Consider the following 21700-nt stretch of genomic DNA (forward strand, 5'->3'; position numbering starts at 1 on the left):
GTTGCTTTGTACACATAATTTAGTTTAACTTTTTAAATCCAACTTCAATTTTGACATTACAGAAACTGAGGGTTCTAAAGACCTTGTGTTGTTCCTGTTAAGATTTCTGCTTAAACCTTTTTTACTCTAAAGGTGTTTGTATTTTTATATAGCTTTACATCAGTTTTCTTCTTTAATATATGACTTAAAAGGCAAACATCCCTCTCTTAATCAAAGCCATGGAGTGTTATGCTATACAATTGTATTCTTATTGACAGAATTAATCATTAGATGTCTTATACAATCCAGTAAGGTCATTATAAGCTCCAGTATGAGTCAGGAGCTGCTCAGGATCATCTTGAAAACCTGTGTGCATTTAACGTTGTCACAATGAATTGACCAGAGTGACAGCAATTCATGGTGATCCATAAGCAGTGTGATAGATGGAGATCTGGCTTCTTCACATGCAACAAGTTTTTGATAGGCAAATTAGCTTCTGTTGACGTGGCCTTTACCAACAAGGTATTACTGAGGTGACAGAAGGAAACTTGAGAATTTGCTGCTCATGGAAGAGAGGATTAACAAGGGTATAGCAGGAGATCAGGTGAACTACATGTCTTTTTAATTTTGATTGGAAAATATTCAGAGAGTATGTCCAGTGGAGTAATGCTGCTTAGAACTAGAAATCACAGTAAATTTGTGAGCTTGGGAGTCATGAGATGGAGCTGTCATGGAGTTCAGTGCAGTTGTGCTAGTAAGAGGCAAGCAGACCCTACTGGCTGAAAAAAGAGTCAGACATCCACAGACTGTGAACATTGGATCATAAATCTAGGAAGTTTTCCAATAAATTGACACTTGGGTTTTGATTTTGGCAGCCTGTTTTATTGACTAGTCATAGTAAATCCAGAGTAGTGTCAATTTAGATTGGATGTGGATTGTGTTTCACATGGGCAGTTGAGGGGCATGCTTCATTCCTGGGTCAGAAGCAGAAACAGGTTGAAAACACATGAAACTCATTTTGTGGCATTCAGTTGTGACTATTAGTTATGTCAGTAATTGAATATAACTGCCAGATGAAAATTCAGGGTATCCTTCAAAACAGAAAAGATCTGAGATTGCATGCCTGAGCAGATTCCATCAGTATGTGGGACAGGAGAGACTTTTCAGCCACATCAGCATCATGTGAGTCAGAGCTAGCACGTATAAATCATGTTTGAACAATATGCCCATGATGTGGGTAGTGCAACACCAGACAGAAGCAGTCATTCTCCTGGGTTCTGCAGAGGTGGCTGGATAGAATTGCCTCAGATGTGAATGGTTGGTCTAGGGAGTACTCTGGATTGCTTCAGCATTGTCTACTTATCTTCCATGGCCTAGAAAATGCATCAAATAAAATAATATTAAATGAGATATTTTTTTTTCTTTTGTAGCTGTTTTGGTATGGCTTTGTGAGCACTGAATCTGAGACTCTTGAAAATTCACTGTGCATTTTTTGTGTTTGCTTGAGGAGTAGGTATGTCAAGATATCATGGCAAATTGTGAACAGTATTTTAGGGTAATTTATCAGTTTTAACAGGAGAATGATTTTTTTTTTTGCATTGATAATACAGTTTAACATATCTTTCATTATAAAACTCAAAGTAGGCCATGCTTCTGTATAAGGATGAGGATGCTTAAGGAACTTCTGTGGAACATTTTCTAATCTTCAGTGATACTAATTTATCAGGTTTCAGCAGGGACATTTTGGTGCACTTTTCAACTGCATTTTTCTGGAAGGAGCTGTTGATCACCAAGGATGACCCTCGGTCCAGGAAAGGTTTTGCATTCTGAGTACATGACTTGCAGCTTGATTACTGTGACTACAAATTAACTTCAGTTAGAAACCTCTAGTTTAATTTTTTTTATAAGATCAAGTCCAGGTCTAATGTTACTGCTTCTCAGCAGATGTGGCAGGCAGCATCCAGCAAATCTGTTAAAAGTGCACTTTTAATCAATATAAATTAGAAACAGTTGTATTTTTTCTAGTATTGTCCACGAGAAAGAAATTCAGTAGAGTTGACAGTACAGGGTAGTTATCTGTAGTGTTTCCAGTGTAGTTATTTAGTCTAATTCATTGTTAAGGCTCTTCAGTGAAAGTAAATTAAGCCTATTAACAAATATCTGTGCAGGGAAAGTGATTGCACATGGTGAATTCTTTATACTGGCTGTAGTTAAGTGTTGCCATCAGTACTTGCTGGCATATGTACTAGGTAGGAGCAAGTGACTGGCATTTAGTTCAAAATGTGTAGAATTTTCAGGATTAAAGCTGCATATTGCTTTACTTGGGGCTGATGAATGGTATGAAACACTGTCTTGAAGCTGAAATGTTATGTTGCCTAAATACTGAAGAAAATTTGAATTCCTAACATATTCCTTTTGCAATGGATATATTTAAAAATAAGTTTAAGTAACCTGTCAGCTGCACATACTGAGTTACAGGTACTGTATTGAACACATGCTAATGTTTGGACCCTCGTTCAGCCCATATATTTGGTAGGCATTACCTGATTTTCATTAGGTTTTATTCTTTTAAAGAACTTCCAGTTTCTGAAAAAGAATTTTTACTTTGATGTATTTTGTATAAGAATGTTAGGGAGCAATTTGAACAAAAAAGGAAGAAAGATCAAATCATGTCAGGCCCTTAAACAGTAAACTATATTAATAAAATCTGTTCATAAGAATAGATTTGGAAATCAGTTGTGCCTGTTGCATGTTCTTCTGATATTGATGAAAGTAATTGAAAGGATTATAATATAGGAATTGTGGATTCATTTTTAAATCATTATTTTTGTCATCGATTATGACATGTATGTCTTTTAAACAGAGCCAACAGGGATTTGAAAGTAAATTTTAAATTAGATTTCTTTACTGATTTCCTTTGAGTTCCAAAATGAATAATCAAATGGAATGAAATGCCTTTGGTAAGCATGATTAGACTATGCCTTTGCTAGTAAAGAGATGAGGAAAGAATGGTATAAAGTCAGTGGTGGGGTCAGTGGTTAAGATGCTAAATTTTGATTTAACACTAATTGTATTATTTGAAGTTAAAAATATTATGCATTTACTGACATTCTCAGCCTGGAGGGGTGGTTTCTGTGAGAGCTGCTGCTCTTACTTCTGAGAGCAGGAGAGGATGATGCTGCTCTCAGGGCTGCCACAGTCATGACTCTTGCTCCCCTGCTCACACCAGGTTAAGCACAGATCTCCATGCCATGTGGCAGCACCTTGTGTCCTGTTCCTGTTTTGTGGCATCATGTTCAGCAGATGCCTGTATTTGACTGCCCAGTGTTCTGCACTGAGACCAGGATGTTTCTGAGCCCTCCTGGCTCCCTGTTTTACCTGCTAATGGCAACCAAATGGCTCTGTGTGGCAGCTTTAGAGGATTGATTTAGTAGCTGTTTCGGCTGCTTCTGGAAGTGTGTTCAGGAGAGGTGAGGGGAGATGTTGCTACTCTGGACAGTAAAGCAGACTGTCCTGTGGGAAGGCAGTTCCCCAAACCTTTTTCTACCCCTGTAGCTGTTGAGATTGGATTACACTGTGGTATTCACAGCACTGATACTGCATTTACAAAAGCTACAAAAAACGTAACACATGTCTTGTTTTAAGGCACACAAATCTTTGCTGTCTGGAAGTTTATGGACACCAGCAACTTTTACCTGGCTGTCTCTGGTGTTTTTGGTGATCTTGGTCATCTGCAGTTGTTTAGTTACCATGTCTCCATATTCCAGCTGATTTCCACCCTACATCCACCTCCCAGTAAGCTGCCATATCCAAGCAGCTGAATGTTAATGAATTTCATTAATTTTGGCACTGCAGCTTTTCCCAGTAGGAGCTAGCTCTCCAGAGGAGGTAGAAGGCAAAAATCAAATACTGGATATAAAACTACTCTGCTTCTGCTTCTACTTCCCGCTTCTTTCCACACTTTTTTTCTGCTTTTATTTATTTTTGTTTGTTTGGGGTTTTGTTTGTTTGGGTTTTTGGTTGTTTGGTTTTTGTTTGGTTTTGTTTGGTTTTGTTTGTGTTTTGTTTGTTTGGGTTTTGTTTGGTTTTTTTTTGTTTTTACATAAAGAAGATGGAGGAAACATTCTAATTTCCTCAGAGCAGAGAAATTTATTCCTTTATAGACCTCTTATATCACTGTAATGATACTAACTGGAGACATGTATTAACTAGTGATTAGAAAAGGAGTTTTTTTTTAAAAAGGAAGACATAACAATTAGTGACTGACTACCACTTGCAATGTGACAGGAGTTCATATCCCTAGTATATGTCTGTCCCATTGATGAGCTTTTCCAAAGCCAATAAACTGAATCCTAAGTATGTTTTTGTAATTCAGCTGCTGGTTTAGTATGTTTCCTGCATTAGTTTCAGCAGCCACCTTAGTTTATCATGTGACTGAAAATCCAGACTGTTTTTGAGTTATCCCTTATTGAATTTTTACTTCAAATCTCTTGTATTTGAGGCCGATAGGCAATAATTTTGCTGGAAGTGGAGGCAGACTGCTTTCTTGCCTTCTTTAATTTTAATCCAGTGGGTGGAAAGACTTGTGCTTAGTGTGGTTGGATTCAAGCTGAGAGAAATGAACTTTCCTACCATCATATTCCATGTTTTTTCATGCAGCCTTTGATGTTTACTCTTGCTGTCTCACAGCTGATTAAGTTTCTATAACTGTCCCAACAAGGCCACTGCTTTTCACTTCCTTGTTGCTTCACAAATCAGTATTATTATTCACTTGAAACACTACTAATTTTAAGTCTAATAATCATAATTTTAATGCCTAAATGTAACAAAACAAACTGAATTATTTAAAACCAATCAAGTTTAGAGCTCCTAACATCTGTGCTCCTAACGTCTTGCTTTCTTTGCTTCAAAGGTTGTTTTTGTTTTTTTGCAAGATTTTTCCTTTTAGATATTTCTTTGAGTTCAGTAATTATTTTTGTTCCTGTAATGATGTATTTCTTTTTGCTCTGTTGTATATAGCTTAATGGTATTGTTCTGTTAAAACACAGACTGCATTGAGAAATCAGAGTGGACATCTATTTTTTGTTAATTTTCTAAGACACATTGAAGCCTGTGCTTTGCCAGTGTCATTTTGCTTTTATAACTGTTTGGAGGAAATCTGGGTTTTTTTCTAAAGTTTTCATATAATTAATACTTTGCAAACACTTTCCATCACTGAACATTTCAATTCCAGAACTGATATTAAAACAATTCTAGACAAGTCAGTTTTGAAATGTTTGTGTTGCTCTCTTCTAATACCATGTGTAAAATTTGCAGAAAGAGAAAATTAAAATTAAACTTTTATTCATAAGGAAAAAAGTTGTTGAATCTTTAAGTTCACTGTTTTCTCACATGTAATAAATTGTATGATTAGCAGTGGCAGCTGCCACTGCTGAAAATCCAGCTGTGTAAGAGAGGACGTGTCAGGCAACCATTAGTGAAGCCTATGGAAGAGTAGAAGAGGTTTTGAAGACATCAGTCTTGGAGATGTTCATTCTAAGGGGGGTTTAATTATTATTGCAATAATAATTAACTTTATTATCTGGCACAAGTAACTTTGTTACTGTCTGAAGACTGAAAATGGTGTTAGCATTTAGAGACACAGTATGACTCTTTATTGTGAGTAGTAGTGATGTTGCCTTCTCCCCGCATGCTCCATTTAGAGTTTCAGTATTTGTTGTTAAGAAGCTAGACATGGTTTCCCCTATCCAGCACTAGTTGTTTAAATATTAAGAAAAATTATTAAAACTGTAATTTTCTTTAGGTTGATACGCAAGATCAGATTAAGTAGAAACATGGATTTGTTCTAGGTATGTAGATGAAGGCTTTGTTCATGTCAAATATAAACCAGCACATATTTTCTGTTTGCCTAAGAGCAAAGGTGTGCAAATGCTGACTGAACTTGCTTAGGCATTTAACTTCTGTTCAGGTTATTCTAAGGCACAGTTGCTGGGTTCTAGTAGCACGTTACTAGTTTTGTTATTTTGGAAAAAATGAACGAACTGTATTTTACTGTACAGGATATGAGTAATAACAAAAGTTAAATTTTTGGAAACATTTTGCAGGTTCCAGCTTTGCAGTTGGGGACTCTATATAAATTTCTGGAGCCAGCTGTTCACCACTATATTCTTTCAGTGATTCTGAGGTGTTGATTTTAAAAGAATGAGTTGCTATTTCTTAAGTCTGCAAACTGAAAATATTTCATAGCAGGCCTGTGAACTTATATAGATTGGTTATACTGGTGCCTATGCACAGTGTATAATAAGGACCAATTCATGTTTTCATTCAAAAATAGTGAAGAAAACTGTTTTCTTTAACGGTACGCCAGATTTGTCCAAGTATTTCAGCAAGTCTGTATTACAGTTTGTCAGCAAACTGGGTACAACCAAAGTGTATTTAAAAATCATTTAATTAGGACAGATTCATTTTCACTCCATGCCACTACACAGCAAGACTTGCTTGTTCATATTTCCTTCAATTTATTCTGGAACTTGTCCAAGTTCAGCTTTAATGAGTAGCCTATCCTGCTAGTTGCATTAGGATTTATTTTCCCCCAGAGAAGTGTTTGAATTGGTAGTTTTTTTAACCTGTTCAGTTAAATGAACATATGTTCAGAACTGCATCTTAACTCTTGAGTGCAAAGATTTGAGAAATAATTATTTCTATTATTATAATTTTAAAGTGTAGTTTCACTAGTAGTTTTATATTCCAACTGTGTATGATAACTGTTTTAATACGGTGATGAGTTTTGATAGAAAGTTACATTCAATTCTTTAATACAAATTAAATGATACAATACAGAAATACAGACCTAACTTGGTTTACTGAAGAAAAATATTTGTACTAGTATTTTCACATATTGCTTGACTATATCTCTTGGGTCATAAAACTTGTTTAAGTATAACGCACTCCCTTATTAATGATGGATTTTCTGTATTAACAGGTGCAGTTTGGTAGCGAACTTGTATTTTTATTTCTTTTAAATGCATTATTTGTGTTTCAAAACTATTATAATAAATTCTGAATTATAAATGTACTTTCATCACTAGCCAGGTCCAGTTAAAATTTCCTTTAAGCAACATTTGCTGCACAGATGGTACAATACTTCTCCCCGCCTTTTTTTTTTTTTTTTCCTCTAAAAAAGGATTTATTTTCTTCAACTTCCCATTTCTCCAAAGTTACCTGAAAAGGACCACTAGACTTTATTCCTATGGGATTTTTAAAATTCAATGAGCAGAATTTGCATATTGTTATAAAAAAGCTTTAATGTCCTGTTATTACCCATAGGGACCATTTTATGTGAAAATTATAAGTTTTAAATTCAGCATAGTTCAGTACAGTAGCTGTAATTATTTCATTAAATGAGAGGTCACTAGTAAAGCAAAATCTTTTCCACTGTCATTGTATGCTGCAGTTATCACACTTCCCCCTAAACTACATGTATTTGTTAATACAAATGTGTTCTTTTAGATGGAATTATTGTGGAGATAGGTTCATCCTGAATTTTGCTGAAAAAATTTTTCTACCTTTTTAGTTCCTTCCTTTACACTGGGGAACCTGTCTTTTGAAATATTTAGTTCTAATCTTGCAAAATAATATTCAGAATAAAGAGGGAAAAGCAGAAAATACAAGTTATCTGAAAGGATAATTAAAGAAATAAGAACAAAAATGAAAAGTGCAGAAAGGAAAACTGTTACAGTGCACTTCTGCAATGACATAAATAATAAAAGATCACAATTTGTGGCTTGAAAAGGGAATACTAGGAAACATTCTGATTGATATTGCTACACATAGCATTTCTTTTTGTACAATATCTGCAGAAACTTTGTTAGCGTGCTTATCCAGTTTTCCAGCTCATGGTAGCAGTAAAAGATTTGTGTTGTCTATGTAATCTTGAGTTTTAAAATATTTTTTTATTTTCTTCATTTATAGCAGTTTTAAAGGGATGGGTTTTCCTAAATGCAGACTCACCTCATGCTCAATCCTTTACTTAAGAGAATCTTTTCTGCTTAAACTGATAAATTAGAGTTTGGGCTTACGTGCTAGGAAATTGTAGGAAACCAAATCAAAATTTTAACATCAGCCCAGCATTAGAAAAGGCCACAATGTTGAAGTCTCCACCTTTGCTTTTCATGGAACATAGACCTTTCCCTTCTACTGACTATATGGATATATGTACATTTGCAGAGAGTTCTCTTTGTGTATCTGAGCAGCTGAAGCAGGAGATGTTTTATTTAGTTGTGTCCACAAGAGAGTGATTTTCATGTGTTGTCTTGTGTGTGTTGTGTGGTAGAATTGTCAGAATATGTTCCAGGCTGATAGTTCCTTTTGGCTGTCTATCTGACTCAGTGTTTTTCTTCTTTTTTTTTTTTTTTAACCAGGCAGCATATTTTCCTACTTGGCTGACTGAGTACTAGTATGTTTTTCAGCTTTTGTATTGTTTCTCCTTAAAGTAATTCTAATTTTTGAACTAGCTATTTTTTTAAAATGTAGAGAAAAAAAATTTTTTATATTACTTTCTTGCACCAACTGATTTCAAATGTGTTTGGATGCATTCTTTTCTTGGAGACCACATTTAGTATTTGTACTTTTTTGGGGAAGAACATTGGAAAGGTGTGTGGTGTGTTTGAACTTGAAATTAGAGACAGGAAGACCTTGAGGAATTTTGTAAAGATGGTTCTTTCCACTTACACCTGCTTTGCTGCAGTTGATAGAGCCATTACCTCAGGCAGCAAGGTTGGCATGTGGTCTGCTTATGTACTCTAGAAAGATCTTTTAGAGCTGTCAGCAGAAAAGGCAGGTAGGAGATACTTAGTTCCCTCAAGCAAGAAAAATTTATTTTTTCTTGTTCTAACTCACTGTTTGGTGTCATTGACTGCTATTAAAAAAACATGTGCAAAACAAACAAAAAAACAAACAAACCAACCCAAACAAATGCACACCAAAAAAATCCCAAATAAACCCAAACCAACCACAAACAAAGCTAATACAAGATCTCATCTGGAAAGACCTCTGATCAGTTTTGGTTTTCCTGTCAACAGAAGCTGCATCCATCCAGAATATGATAGTTCCAAATCAAATACTATTTGATAGTATTCAAACAGTAAACTGCTTTTTTCCTCTCCCCTCCCCTCCCCTCCCCTCCCCTCCCCTCCCCTCCCCTCCCCTCCCCTCCCCTCCCCTCCCCTCCCCTCCCCTCCCCTCCCCTCCCCTCCCCTCCCCTCCCCTCCCCTCCCCTCCCCTCCCCTCTCCTCCCCTCTCCTTTTCCTCTCCTTTTCCTCTCCTTTTCCTCTCCTTTTCCTCTCCTTTTCCTCTCCTTTTCCTCTCCTTTTCCTCTCCTTTTCCTCTCCTTTTCCTCTCCTTTTCCTCTCCTTTTCCTCTCCTTTTCCTCTCCCCCCTATCTCCCCTCTCCCCCCTCTCCCCTCTCCCCTTCCCCCACCACAAGTGATAGCAGCAGAATATTTTACTTGTCATAGTCTGTGTGAAACAACTGAAGTTTGAGTCTGAGGAACAAAATAAGATGGTCTTAGGACCCTGAGGGCTCTGAGAGGGGTGGAACACAGAGGGGGTCAATCTTTCCTGCCCATACTCTACAGACAGACCCCAAGCCCCACTCACTTTTGCTTGCTCCTTGCTCAGCTGCTGTTCCCCTCTGCTCCCTTACCACCAGCTCACTACATGCTCTTCAGAATCCATATCCATTGGGTGCTGGGAAGAGACTCATGGAGCCCTCTCCTGAGTTGGAGAACTCAAGTTGCAAAGAACCTTTGCAGTTCTTGGTTTAAAATCATCCTTTTTCTTCGTCTCAGCTTCCCCATATTTTAACAAATTGCAAAGAACCTTTGCAATTTCTAATAAATGTAGCAAATCAATTTGTTCCTTGGTTTCAGGTAGTAGTGTATGTATTAGAAAAAGTAACTGACTTTGCTGTAATTATGGGAGAGATTTCATCACGGAAGAGCTTTTATCCCCGACAATGTCCTTTGTCTTACACTGCCCTCCAGATAAAATGCATCTGAAAAATGTAGGAATCCCTTGATAAGTCAGACAGATACACAGAATATGAGGTGAAATATGGAATGTGGGTCTTTTTGGATTTTGTTGTAAGAATATTGTCTATAGGTTGTTTGGATCACTGGGCATATTTAGCGATTCACTGTAGCTTTAAAATTTTTTTCAGAAAATTCTTTTTTTTCTTTATTTTTAATAACTGCTCAATTTTATGAGTAGCTGTTACTTTGGTAAGACCACTTGGAAATTACTTTTATGAAATTTTCTAAAACCAAGAGATAGTTGAATTGAGAGATTATATTTTTCATTTCATGTTTGGAAGGGACATGCAAAGTAGCACATCACATAGCAGAAGTCCTACCTAGAGTGAATTTCAATATAAGTAGAATCAGCTATTACAAGAAAAAAGCCAACAGGCACACAGTTCCAACCATCATACAAAATAACTGCTTACAGTGTGGTATTCTGTGACCAAGGTTTTAAATCTTGACTTTTATGCACCAACCTAATGATTTTCTTTTTTTTCCTCTCAATATTTTGAACAGGACCAAGCGAGCTCATGTCCCACTAACAGAATGCATATTTGAGCTTCCTAATTTGACAATTCAAGCAACTAGAGCTCAAACCCTTCTGCTACAATCTATTTATCAGAGCTGGTGTCATCCTGTTGGAAATGTCAGTTCGGTGGTAGTAAATGAAGCTTTGCTGAATGAGATTTTCCAAACTTCAGGTAAATATGTGATGTTTTTTGTGAAGTATTTATTATGTTACGGGGCATTGCTAGTGAATGTGCCTACAACTATATCCTTTAAATCCAGGTTTTTACTAACAGTAGTTAACAGACAGAATGATTCTGTGTGTACATGGGTATTTATAGCTTAAGCTTAAAATCCAGGATGTAAGCTAAGCTATGAAGCTTCACTCCTTGGCACTGATTTCTGAATGCATTTAATTTTCCCATACAGGATAATTTTTCCATGCTTCCCTCATGTGAAACATTCACCTTTGCTGCCTTATATGGTGTGGTGTTGTTTTAAGATCATTCAGAGGTGAAGCTGTTTGAGGAAATATAAATACTGGATTGTTAAGGGCCATACATTTAATTTTTTGAGGTCTGCAGATGTTTCTCATACAATTTTATAAATAAATTTTACCTAACTGCTGTGAAGATCTGCCAATATCAGTGATGATGATATAAATAATGAAATTGGTTGTCTGTCATCCTTTTGCAAAACACCCATGGGTTTTGTGAGGAAATTATAAATTTTGACCAGCTTACAGAGAAGACTACAGACTTCAAGTGCATGAAGGTCATTCAGAAGAAGATAACATTTTTTTTTCATTATATTTCTAGGCAGGCTAGAATAATTTAAATCTTCTTATTATTTAGACCCATTGTTGTTTATCTGTTGTGAATAAACACAAAAATAATTGAGATGTTTTAGAATCTCCCATCAGTAGCAGTCTTGAAAAATGTGATAGGAGAATGGTTCAGATTTAGTAAATCTTGATTTGCAGCAGAATAGTAGATTAGACTATCACTGGAAGTCTTTATCAGTCCTTCTATTTTTTATTTTTTTTTTTTTTTTATTCCTGTTTTCCTTTTTCAGTCCTGTCATTTTTTTAAAAGATAAATATAGGTTGATCTGATGGTGCAAAAGAACTCTTGTTGGAAATAATTGCTTTTTAAGGGCTTTGATTTTTTTTCTTCTTTCCCAAAAGCCACTTATCCTCTTAATTCCTTGATTCTTGTGGGTCACGTAAGGATGAAATTATGAGGTTTTATTTTCAAGGACTGGGAGTTCTGAAGGTAGCAGGTTCACAATCCACACCTTAGAGAAATGTGGAAATACAATCATTTGGTCATTCCAGATATCTTAGGGTTTGTGATTTGTGCAGTTCCAAAGTAGCCTGTTCCATCTACTCTGCTTCAGTCCTTGAGTTCAATGAGTGTTAATACAACCATGCTAACAATCTGCAGAAAATCTGTAGCACACATTTAAAGTGCTTAAATATAGTAAGCCAATGCTCTAGTACACTTGTCTTGATATTCTTTTGTTTGTGGCTTAACACTTGACCTGGTAAATTTTATATTTCTTTATTTGTACTTCTCGTTAACTAGATGGGGGCAGCATTGAGGTCAAGGCTATAAAATGGTTGCTGTCTACCATTTTGCCCTCATCTTTAGCTTGGTTGAGTCTGCAAGTCTTCTACCTTTCATTAAAATACCTTTTTAAAATTTGGTATTATGCTTGGTTTAAAATCATCCTTATACTTTGTCTCAGCTTCCACATATTTTAACAATAACTTGCATGTGTGTAAACTTCTAGAAAAAATCTGACTGTAATTTTATAGGGAAGTAGAAGTCTTCTTATTTTCTCCCTTTGTTCTTTGGCTTTTTCTGACTATTGTTTCTTTGACACTGTAATATTCTTGCAAGAAAAATGGACAATACAGCTAACAGTCACCTTACCTGCATTTTATCCTATTTCCTTGGAATGTTATCATTGAAGTTAGATGGGTTTTTTGTTTGGTTTTGGTTTATTTTTTTTCCCCCTATTGTTACAAGAATCAAACCGTGTGGTTCATGAGAAGTGTTACCCAAATTACCTTCTACCTTTACTCTTCCAAACTTCTAAAAGCCATCTTTCTAACTAATGAGAGGTCCAGCAGGATAGCTGTATATCCAGATTCTTTCCCACTGTTAAATAAAAAAAGCCCTGTCCAGACATCACATTATTGTCAAAAAAAAAAAAAAAAAAAAAAGCTTATGTCGTTTGTCTTCCTGATTTTAATATTTTGCTGCTATCCAGAGGTTTCCAACAAATCTGGCTGCCTACAGTCTGAACTATATGAAGTTCAAAAATATCAAGTGCAAGGTTATGCACACGGGTCTAGGCCATTTCAAGCACATATACAGGTTGAGCAGAGAATGGATTGAGAGGAGCCCTGAGGAGGTGGACTTAAGGGTCTTGGTTGCTAAGAAGCTGGACATCAGCCAGCAGCAAAAATTCAGCACTTGCACCCCTGAAAGCCAGCTGTATCCTGGGCAGTTACAAAAGCAGGATGGGCAGCAGATCAAGGGAGGTGTTTCTTACCTTGTGCTATCCTGAGACCCCACCTGGAGTACTGTGTCCAGTTCCATAGCCCCCAACACAACAAGGACATGGAGCTTTTGGAAGAAATTCTTTAGTGTGAGGGTACTGAGATAGTGGAAGAGGTTGTCCAGGGAAGTTGTGGATGCTCCCTCCATGGAAGTGTTCAAGGCCAGATTGAATGGGGCTTTGAGCAGCCTGGTCTAGTGGGGGGTGTCCCTGCCTATTGTAGAGGGATTGAAACTAGTTGCTTCTTAAGGTCCCTTCCAACCCAAACCATTCTATGATACTACATATTATTGTTACATACTACAACACCATGATTTTTTGTCCTTTGCAAGCTGAAAATGTTCTTTTGTGACCAAATTGTCCCCCCTGCTATAGAAGTGTTCTAGTTACCCTTCCAGATGTCCTCTGCCAATTTTGAGTATGTATTTAGACTTCAGATAAACTTCTATAGTTTACTACTTGCACACAGCCAGTTTCAAATGTGTATACCATTTGTTTACATAGCCTATATCTATTTCAAGAGCCTCTATCTTTATTACTGTTTTTTGTGTGGTGTTGAAGAGAGTTACTAGACTGAAACAATTCTTGCCGAGGTCCTAATGTCTTTACTGAGGCTTTACACCAGGTGGTTTCTCTGTGTGGTGTGCCTCCATAAAATACTGATTTGGTATTGCTTGAAGTCAAAAGTGATACCACAATCCATTGTAGCCTCTCAGCATACATCTTTTTTTATAATGATTTATGGTCGGTAGTTGTATGCCTTTTCCAAGACAGTCATCTCCTTCAGTTTTAAAACTGCCTCACTGAAACCGTGCTTGCAGTATGGGCTAAGATGTACTGTAGGGAAAGAAGAACAGATGAACTAGGAGGAAAAAAGAAGGAAAAAACTGAGAGGAAGGAAAAAGGGAGAAAGAGGATGACCTGATAAAAAGGGAAGAGAGATGCAGGGGAAGACAAAGCAAGGAGAAGCACACAGAAAGTGTTAAATTTGAGAAACATGTAATATTAAGAGCCAAAACTTAATTGGAAGTACTGATAAACGAGTTGCAGGAGGAGTAAAGAACATCAGAAGAATATGTGGCTATTGGCCTTTTGACATGCTTTGAATAGTCTCAGACATTACAAAGTTCTTTTTGGGAACCTGTCTGCTTGGTAACTGCTGCAAGTTTCTCTAAATGCAGTTTTAAAAGGACACTCTGAATGGTGTATTTCCACAAAAAAAGGAGCAAAATAATAGCTAGTATCTGAGGTTCTGTCCCATGATCTCACCTGGAGTATGAATGTTTCTCTGCTCCAAAACGTCCTTCAGAACTAGTTTAGAGATTGAGAACAAATTCTCAAGCTGTTCCCTGTAAAAATTCTTGCTGGGAATAGATTAATGGAATACTAGGAAAGGAAAATTACTTATGTTCCCCACCTACCTTTGTCCCCGTGCTGTGCAGAAGCATTTTGCCATTTGGAGGAAAACACTTTCCTCAAGTATTTCATAGTCTATTGGTTATTAGAATTTCTGTCTTCATCATGTAGTCCAAGAGTTTATCTTTTGGTGAATTTGTGCAGAGGCAAGCTGTCTGAAAAAAACAAGTTTTTCAGTCTCAAAAGCAAGTTGTGTGTGTTTGCTTTCTGACAGCTTAAAAAAGAAGTGCTTTAGTACTTAAAATTTGTATTTGTAGTATTTATTTGTAAGGTCTGTTACCTTGAAACTACTAGTAAAAAAATGTGTATAGTGAAGAATTTGTGGAGGACAGTTAAAAAGAGTATTTTGTGAGTCTTCAGTCCACACGTATCTCTTTGGAAATCTATGTTTCTTTCAGTTTTATTTTGTAGTACTTTTGGTATATAAGCACAAGTGTGTGTTACATATAATTTAAACAACTTTAGTTCTTGTACTTCCTCATGCTTGTGAAACATCCCAGTTTTGCATTTCATCAGCTATAAATGTGGACGCAAACATGCATCTGAAGTGCATCATGCATTCTAGACTTTTGCAGTCAGGTGTACTGATGTAATAACATTCTACAATTACAGATTTTTTTTTTTTTTTTACAAAAATAACTGTACAAAATACCTGAATTTTAGAAAAACAGTGCAAGTTAAGATCTTTCAATGACTGAGCATAATTAATCCTATGGAGTGATTTTCCTGTGTATTTTTTCATTATTTGGTAGTAGGTACCTGAAGCACTCAGCTTCTAACCATTTCAGCCTGCCAAGAAAACATATATACAGTCACACATGGCTTTAGTTTACTCTGGAAAACTGGAACTTGCTACCACTTTTTCCTTGTCCTATTCAGGTAGTTCATTATTTTGTTGACAGTTCGGTTCCATTAATCTGGTATTTTTGAGAAAATTGCTTGCAGACCTTACATTTCTCTATTGAAGGTGATCAAATAGGCATTTGAATCCCTCATGTAAATGATGTCTTAAAGTTAAAATAAAATCTACTTTCCAGAAAGTAACTGTAAAACTATTTTATGCAAGATTTCATGTGGGATACCTTAATGGCTGAATAATAAATTTTACCTCATAAAAATGAAATTCAATAATACAGTAGCTTTCTCAGCGCAGTAGCATCTGGTTGAATCTCAGGAGAGCCAATATTTTCCAACTCATTAGGATCATGTCGTTCTGTATGTCGTCAACATTGACTTAGCCAAGCTACCTTTACTTACATAACCGCCAAACTATTAAATAGGTCTCTTGTGGAGTGAAGTCAAATATTCCTCTTATTTTGCTTTTGCCTTGGAAGAAGAGAAGAAAATGTTCATACTGTAACATTTAAACATCTGGTCTAAACCACATCAGGGTAGCACTGAGGAAAGTAACAGGATTCAGTATTCTTCCCAGGTGTACTTATAAAAAAGGGTTGTGGAGCTGCTGCATGGTTCTTTTAACCACTTAGGAAAACAACTTGAGTAAGCAACTTGCCCTTCTGATACTCCTGTTTTTTAAAATACTCTTACCTTCTTGCTCCCCTGCCACCAAGCCCCAAAACACAAAACCCAGCAAAAGCCCAACATTTCAAAGTTTAGTGGTAGTGCAGGTTGTTAAGCTCTGTGTCTTTGCAACATATTGGCATTTAATATCTGTTTATTTCACATAATGTGACCGATTTTGCTGTTATTTTTGAGCAGTATGGCTTAATTTTTCTGTTTAAAATCAAAGTGTAAGAGGGTATTCTCTTAAGTAATTACTTGGGAGTGGCAGGACACAGCTATATGAAACCTGCACAGTGTAAACAGCTGGCTGTTTTGCATGGATGATGGTACCCACAAGTGTCCTCATCCTTCATGCAGGCTTCTGAATGTAATTTGTAAATAGTATTAGTTTTATACATTGTACATTTTTATGAAAGTCTGTTAAGATTATCAACTCTTAATTTCAAATGGAAACAAAGTGTGGATAAGTCACCTAAGCACATTTTTTTCTTTGTCTTGATTATTTGAGCGTAATTTAGCTGTGTATAATCTTTTATTTCCTTTCCTTGTAGACTTTTTCAGTGATACTAAGTTATGAACTGGCACTGAGTTTGGGATAGGTGGGATGTTTTATAATTTCAATTTGTTACACTTGGAGTTTAACTTGTTAAGTATCTTCTTAATAAATCTTCTGCCTAAAACATTGATTCTGTAGTCACCTGAAAGGAGAAAGCAACAATTGAATATGTGAGTAAATTGGTAATTATTACTGGTCTTCTTATTTTTTCCAGTCTAATTAATACACTTTAATAAGCTTTTGAAGTGGAAAATATAGTATTTTGATGAAAAAATGGTGATAGCCTACTTAAGGCATTCATACAACCCTACCTGAATGTACTACTGTAGTACTACTAGTACTACTATACATTCTGCACTACTACAGAATGTTATGTACTTAAAAATCCACTTGAGATTTTTTTAAATGTCTATTGTGAAAATGAGTGTATACATAGTGTCAACAGCACAGTCAAAGAGAAAGAAACAAGCTAAAATCATAAATAGGTTTTGAAAGGAATACATACATACATGAGTGAAGTCTGTAGATATAAAGAAACATTTATTGAGTTTTTTAAGTTGAATTGCATGTCAGAAATGCAGTTTGGCATGTATGTTGAAATTAACAGGGAACTCTTGTTGGGTATGTTGGTGGGCTACCAAAAACAAGACACCTAAGCTTAGAGCTATAAATAGTGCCCTTCCTCCAGAGTCTGTAGTTTATTTGCACAAATAGCAATGGAAGCTATGACTGAGAGCACCTGTTTGGTTTGTTCAGCTGTTAGCTTTATGTTATTTCTTGTTCTATTTAAAAAGGTGTGTTTGGACAGCAGGGAGGTAGGCTGCCTTTTCACCTTGTTCTAATTGCCACATACTGTGTCAGGTGAAAAACTACAGGAAGGCTGAGGTGGTGGCTTCTTTTCTAAGAGCAATAGAGCATGTTGAAACTAAGCTACTGGAATTCAGTGTTATGAGTATAAGGAAGAACATGTCATAAATCTGCTTTATAATAGGAAAGGGAAAATTTCTCAGAAGAGTTCAGTGCAGACAAAAGAAAGCTTCAGACATAACAGAAGGAAAGATGCTTCTCTGGGAGAGAGTCCAGAGAAATTGTCAAATTCAGAGTGAACCAGGAATCTGATACAAGGTTAAAGCATGAATGAGAAGGCCATAGTGGTATTTTTGGCCTGTGTTTTAAGAAAAAGGTGAATGCAAGAAATCCTGCAACAGAAGTATGGACCCTAGTAATGCCACCATTTGCTGAACAGTGCTTTTTTGAAGAGCTAAAAGGGTACTATTTCTTTGCCCCTGTTAAAAAATAAAAGGGCTGCCAGAAAATTCAATTCCTGGGACTGCAGGAAGCCTCTGGTCTGATCCTCTGGTATGATCAGGTTTAGTTATGGAACCAGGTCACAATCTTTAGAGCACTGTCCAGTCAGACCTTGCCAATCTTTAAGAATAAGAGTGCTGTACCTCTCTGTGCAGCTTGTACCTCTGTTCTCATTCCTCCTATCCAGGCAGGACCTTTCTTCTTTCAGTACATGATCATTGTCTTTTATCCTCTACTGTGCACTGCTGGGAATAGCCTAGCTGCACCTTCTTCAGAACCTTCTCATATGTACTGGAAGGGTGCTAGTATGTCAAGTGTATTACTGCTATTTTTCACCTTTTTAAACATTAAAGCAAAATTTTTAGCTGAGGAGTACAAGCTAGTGCTAAAATGCAGTGGTGGTGGCTCTGGAATCTGTTTCCTGTTCTAATTTTCCTCTGCCAACTAGATTTAACCTGAGTTTTGCTTCCATGAGTACATACAAACTCAGTCACACTGTGGTCTGATTAGTAAGTGTGCTGGTGTATAACATTTACTTTTTGCTCTGAGCATCACCGTGGTAGTTTGACAGTTGTGGAAATATCAAAAATTCAGTCTGTCCTTTCCACCTTCACATTAAAGAATCCAACTTCTTAGGTTATTAGATCAGTTTATATAGTGAGATGTTCTGAGAGGGAAATGCCAATGCATACAATTGATAGAACTGAAGCAAGCACTATTTTGTCTACTAACTGTATAATCTTTTCTGTTTAAGGACATGGGATGTCCTTTTATCTTAAAATGTAGAAGCAGCTACTTGTGAGCTATCAAGCATGATAGAAGGATGTTTTCTGTTTGCATACATGTAATGTTGAAAGCTGATCTTGAGTGAGTTTATGCAATGTGTGTAGTCTTGATCAAATAAAAGTTGCACCAAGTTGAAATTGTGACATACTAAATATCAGACAGCTACTTAAATTTTTGTTATTACAGTGCCTACAATACTAATAGTTTACAAAATGTACTAGTGTGCTCTAAAATTATTTTTATGTTATGAACTTAAGTTAATGACATTGAAAATTTCTTTCAATTTGTGAGGTAATTTTTTTTTTCTGATAAGGTAAGATTATAAATACCAATTGTATTCTTGCCATAGAAAGATAACAGAGTACTGTGTACTGCAATAGCAAGTACATAGTTTGTTATCATTATTGAATTAGGCTTTTTAAAAAGCTGCATAATTTGTCAGTATTTTAAACCTAGAGATTATAGATTCAAATCATGGTTTGTAAGTGCATGGAGATTCAAGAAAAATATACTCTTCTCTAGGATTATATCTTGTGGGAAAGTAGTTAACCTTTTGAAATGCAAACTTCTGTGACTATTGATTATTGCAACCCTTGCAGTAAAGAATAATGTTTTTTCTACACGTTTAGTCTGCCTCATAATCACAGAATAAAATAATGCAAGGAGCATGCAATAAGATAATGGTAAGGACAGAAAGTCCAGTGTTTGCTGAAAATACTAACCTACAATTAAAGTGATGTTGTGACCATTAATTGTTTAGTTTAGTATTAAATCTTTAAAGGTGGGCAGTTCTTTGGGACAAAAAAAGTATATCCAGTGGTAGAAATAAACAGTACTATAAAAAGGTAGTAACAATAAGGCAGTTAGGGGAATATGAGATTATCAGGAAACTATAGAAGGCAAGAAAATTATCTTCTTTTTGTATGAAGTGTAACAGGAAAATTATGTATGGTGAAACAGATGTGATTGCTTTGATATGTTGTACTATTCTCAGAAAATATTCCTAGTTTTGAAGTGCTGCTGTAGATTTATATATTTTTTACAAATAATGATACATTACACATAAATGTGTTTTTTAAAAAGCTGGGGTTCTGAGGTGATGTCGGAGTTCAATGTATAATCACAGTTCCTGGTTTTTGAGAATTCTGTCATATGCAAAGTAAGAGCTCCTGCATCTGCATAACATCCTTCAAAATATAATTTAGAATCAGGGCTATGGTAGGTTCAGAGAAAGTAATCAGAATAATTTCCAGAAACACCTTTTTTTTAGTTGTAGATCATCTAAATAAGTGTAGTCCCCAGTCTGAACTTAGTTTCAGTGTTACTGAGTCATAACATTGGTATGGATACAGAGCAAACCAAATAAGTGTTCCACTTTTTTTTGAAGTTTTGTTTTGAGGGCACCATGATAAATGAATCCAGATGATAGGCTGATTTCTCCTGTCTTTGCACCCTGGCTTTCTTGCTGCATCTCATTTACTACTTCTTCATTGGACTTTTTAATTCTGAATTCCATTTGTCTCTATTTCTGCTTTTCTTTTGATTTGATTGGTTTGTGAAGAGCAGTAAAATTCTCACGTGGTAGCCTCAGATGTTGTTTTCTTTTTAAAGATGCTTTTTCTTAACTTTTTATAACCATTTTTCCCTCAGTTATTGCAGGGAATGGGGAGTGACTGTGTAGATATTATAGAAATCAAGAAGAAATGCAGCTCTTAAGTACTGTTATAGAAATGTTTTAAATCTAGACTGATGCAAAGGGTTTCTTTGAAGTATTCTGGTAATTTTTCAAACTTTCTGATTTAAGACATAGACATGCTTTTTCATGTGTTGTTTTTTCTTCTCAACCTGCTTTTCAAAGAAGCCAATGAAAAACAAGGTATCTCATATAAGGGAAACCAAAGCCTCTGCAATGGTGCAAGAATATATCACTAATTACTAATGTTGGAACTCTCGGAGCTTCCTCTGAATCATACAGTATTAATTTCTCTTAGAAAACAGATCCATACTACAACATACTCCAGCTAGGTTTACAATTCATATTAAGAAGAATTACATCAAGTTTCTTAACAAGAGTGGACTCATTTGAGAAAAAAAACCATTCTCTAAATGTGGTTGTAGCCCACTGTTTGATAGCTGGGTCCATTCAGTGTTCTGACTTTGTATTTTCCGATCACTGGCTGTTGAAGGAGTGTGTTAAATTCTGTTGCTCCTCTAACAAAAAAATGCCACAGTTTGGGGTGGCATCTACACCCCAAACTGATTTTGGAATGCGGAATTATACTCTTTTCCAAGTACCTTCAGATTTGTTACCACTGTGAAGAATTAGCCATCCAACTGCACTGTCGGGAAAAAGAAGAGTTAAATAAAAGCCTGGATTTGGGACAACTCAGAGAGATTAAGGCTGCTTTCTAAATTCCCTCTCAGAGAGGAGCCCAGATGGGGCTGGATCTACTCCTCTTATACCTGGCCTACCTGAGGAGAGTGGTAAAAATGTTACAGTCCAAGGAAATGCTTGACTGTCAGATACCCCTTGATCAGCTTCAGGTGAAACAACACTTAAGGTCTGTATTTGAGCATGGGCTTTAATTAGAACTATAGGAACGATTTAGATTTTGCTCAGGTTCTGCAACCATAAAGATCTTTTGACCATAAAAGTCATGATATGTGTATGTATCATGGGTGGGTGACCTGGGAAAACGTGTGGTGGACGTCAGATTGCTTAATGGTTTTAGGAAGGAAGAAACAGAGACAATAGGAAAACAAAAGTTAGAGAGATAGGTAAAAGAAAATAACTTCTGGATCCAGCTCCCAAAGTCCTCTGCCATAGCTTTTCCTGTTATAGGCCTGTTTTGCTTTAATAGCTGCTTAGTAAGGATGGTGTATCTGAGCAACTGGAATGGACCTGCACCCTCTCCATCCTTATCTCTGACATTGTCTCCATGTGCAGGCATTCTGCTTGTATTTCCCCAGCTCTCAG

At 36.2% G+C, this 21700-nt stretch overlaps 1 protein-coding gene across 1 annotated transcript in view; it reads left to right on the plus strand.

Moving 5' to 3' along the window:
- VPS13B (vacuolar protein sorting 13 homolog B) overlaps window positions 1-21700 on the plus strand; it is a 417894-nt gene that overhangs the window by 73358 nt on the left and 322836 nt on the right. Inside the window, 1 exon segment of the mRNA XM_030444536.1 lies at window positions 10575-10759. Coding sequence (XP_030300396.1) covers window positions 10575-10759 — 185 coding nt within the window.

This window comes from Calypte anna, chromosome 2 (assembly GCF_003957555.1).
Source record: "Calypte anna isolate BGI_N300 chromosome 2, bCalAnn1_v1.p, whole genome shotgun sequence".
Classification (NCBI taxonomy): domain Eukaryota; kingdom Metazoa; phylum Chordata; class Aves; order Apodiformes; family Trochilidae; genus Calypte; species Calypte anna.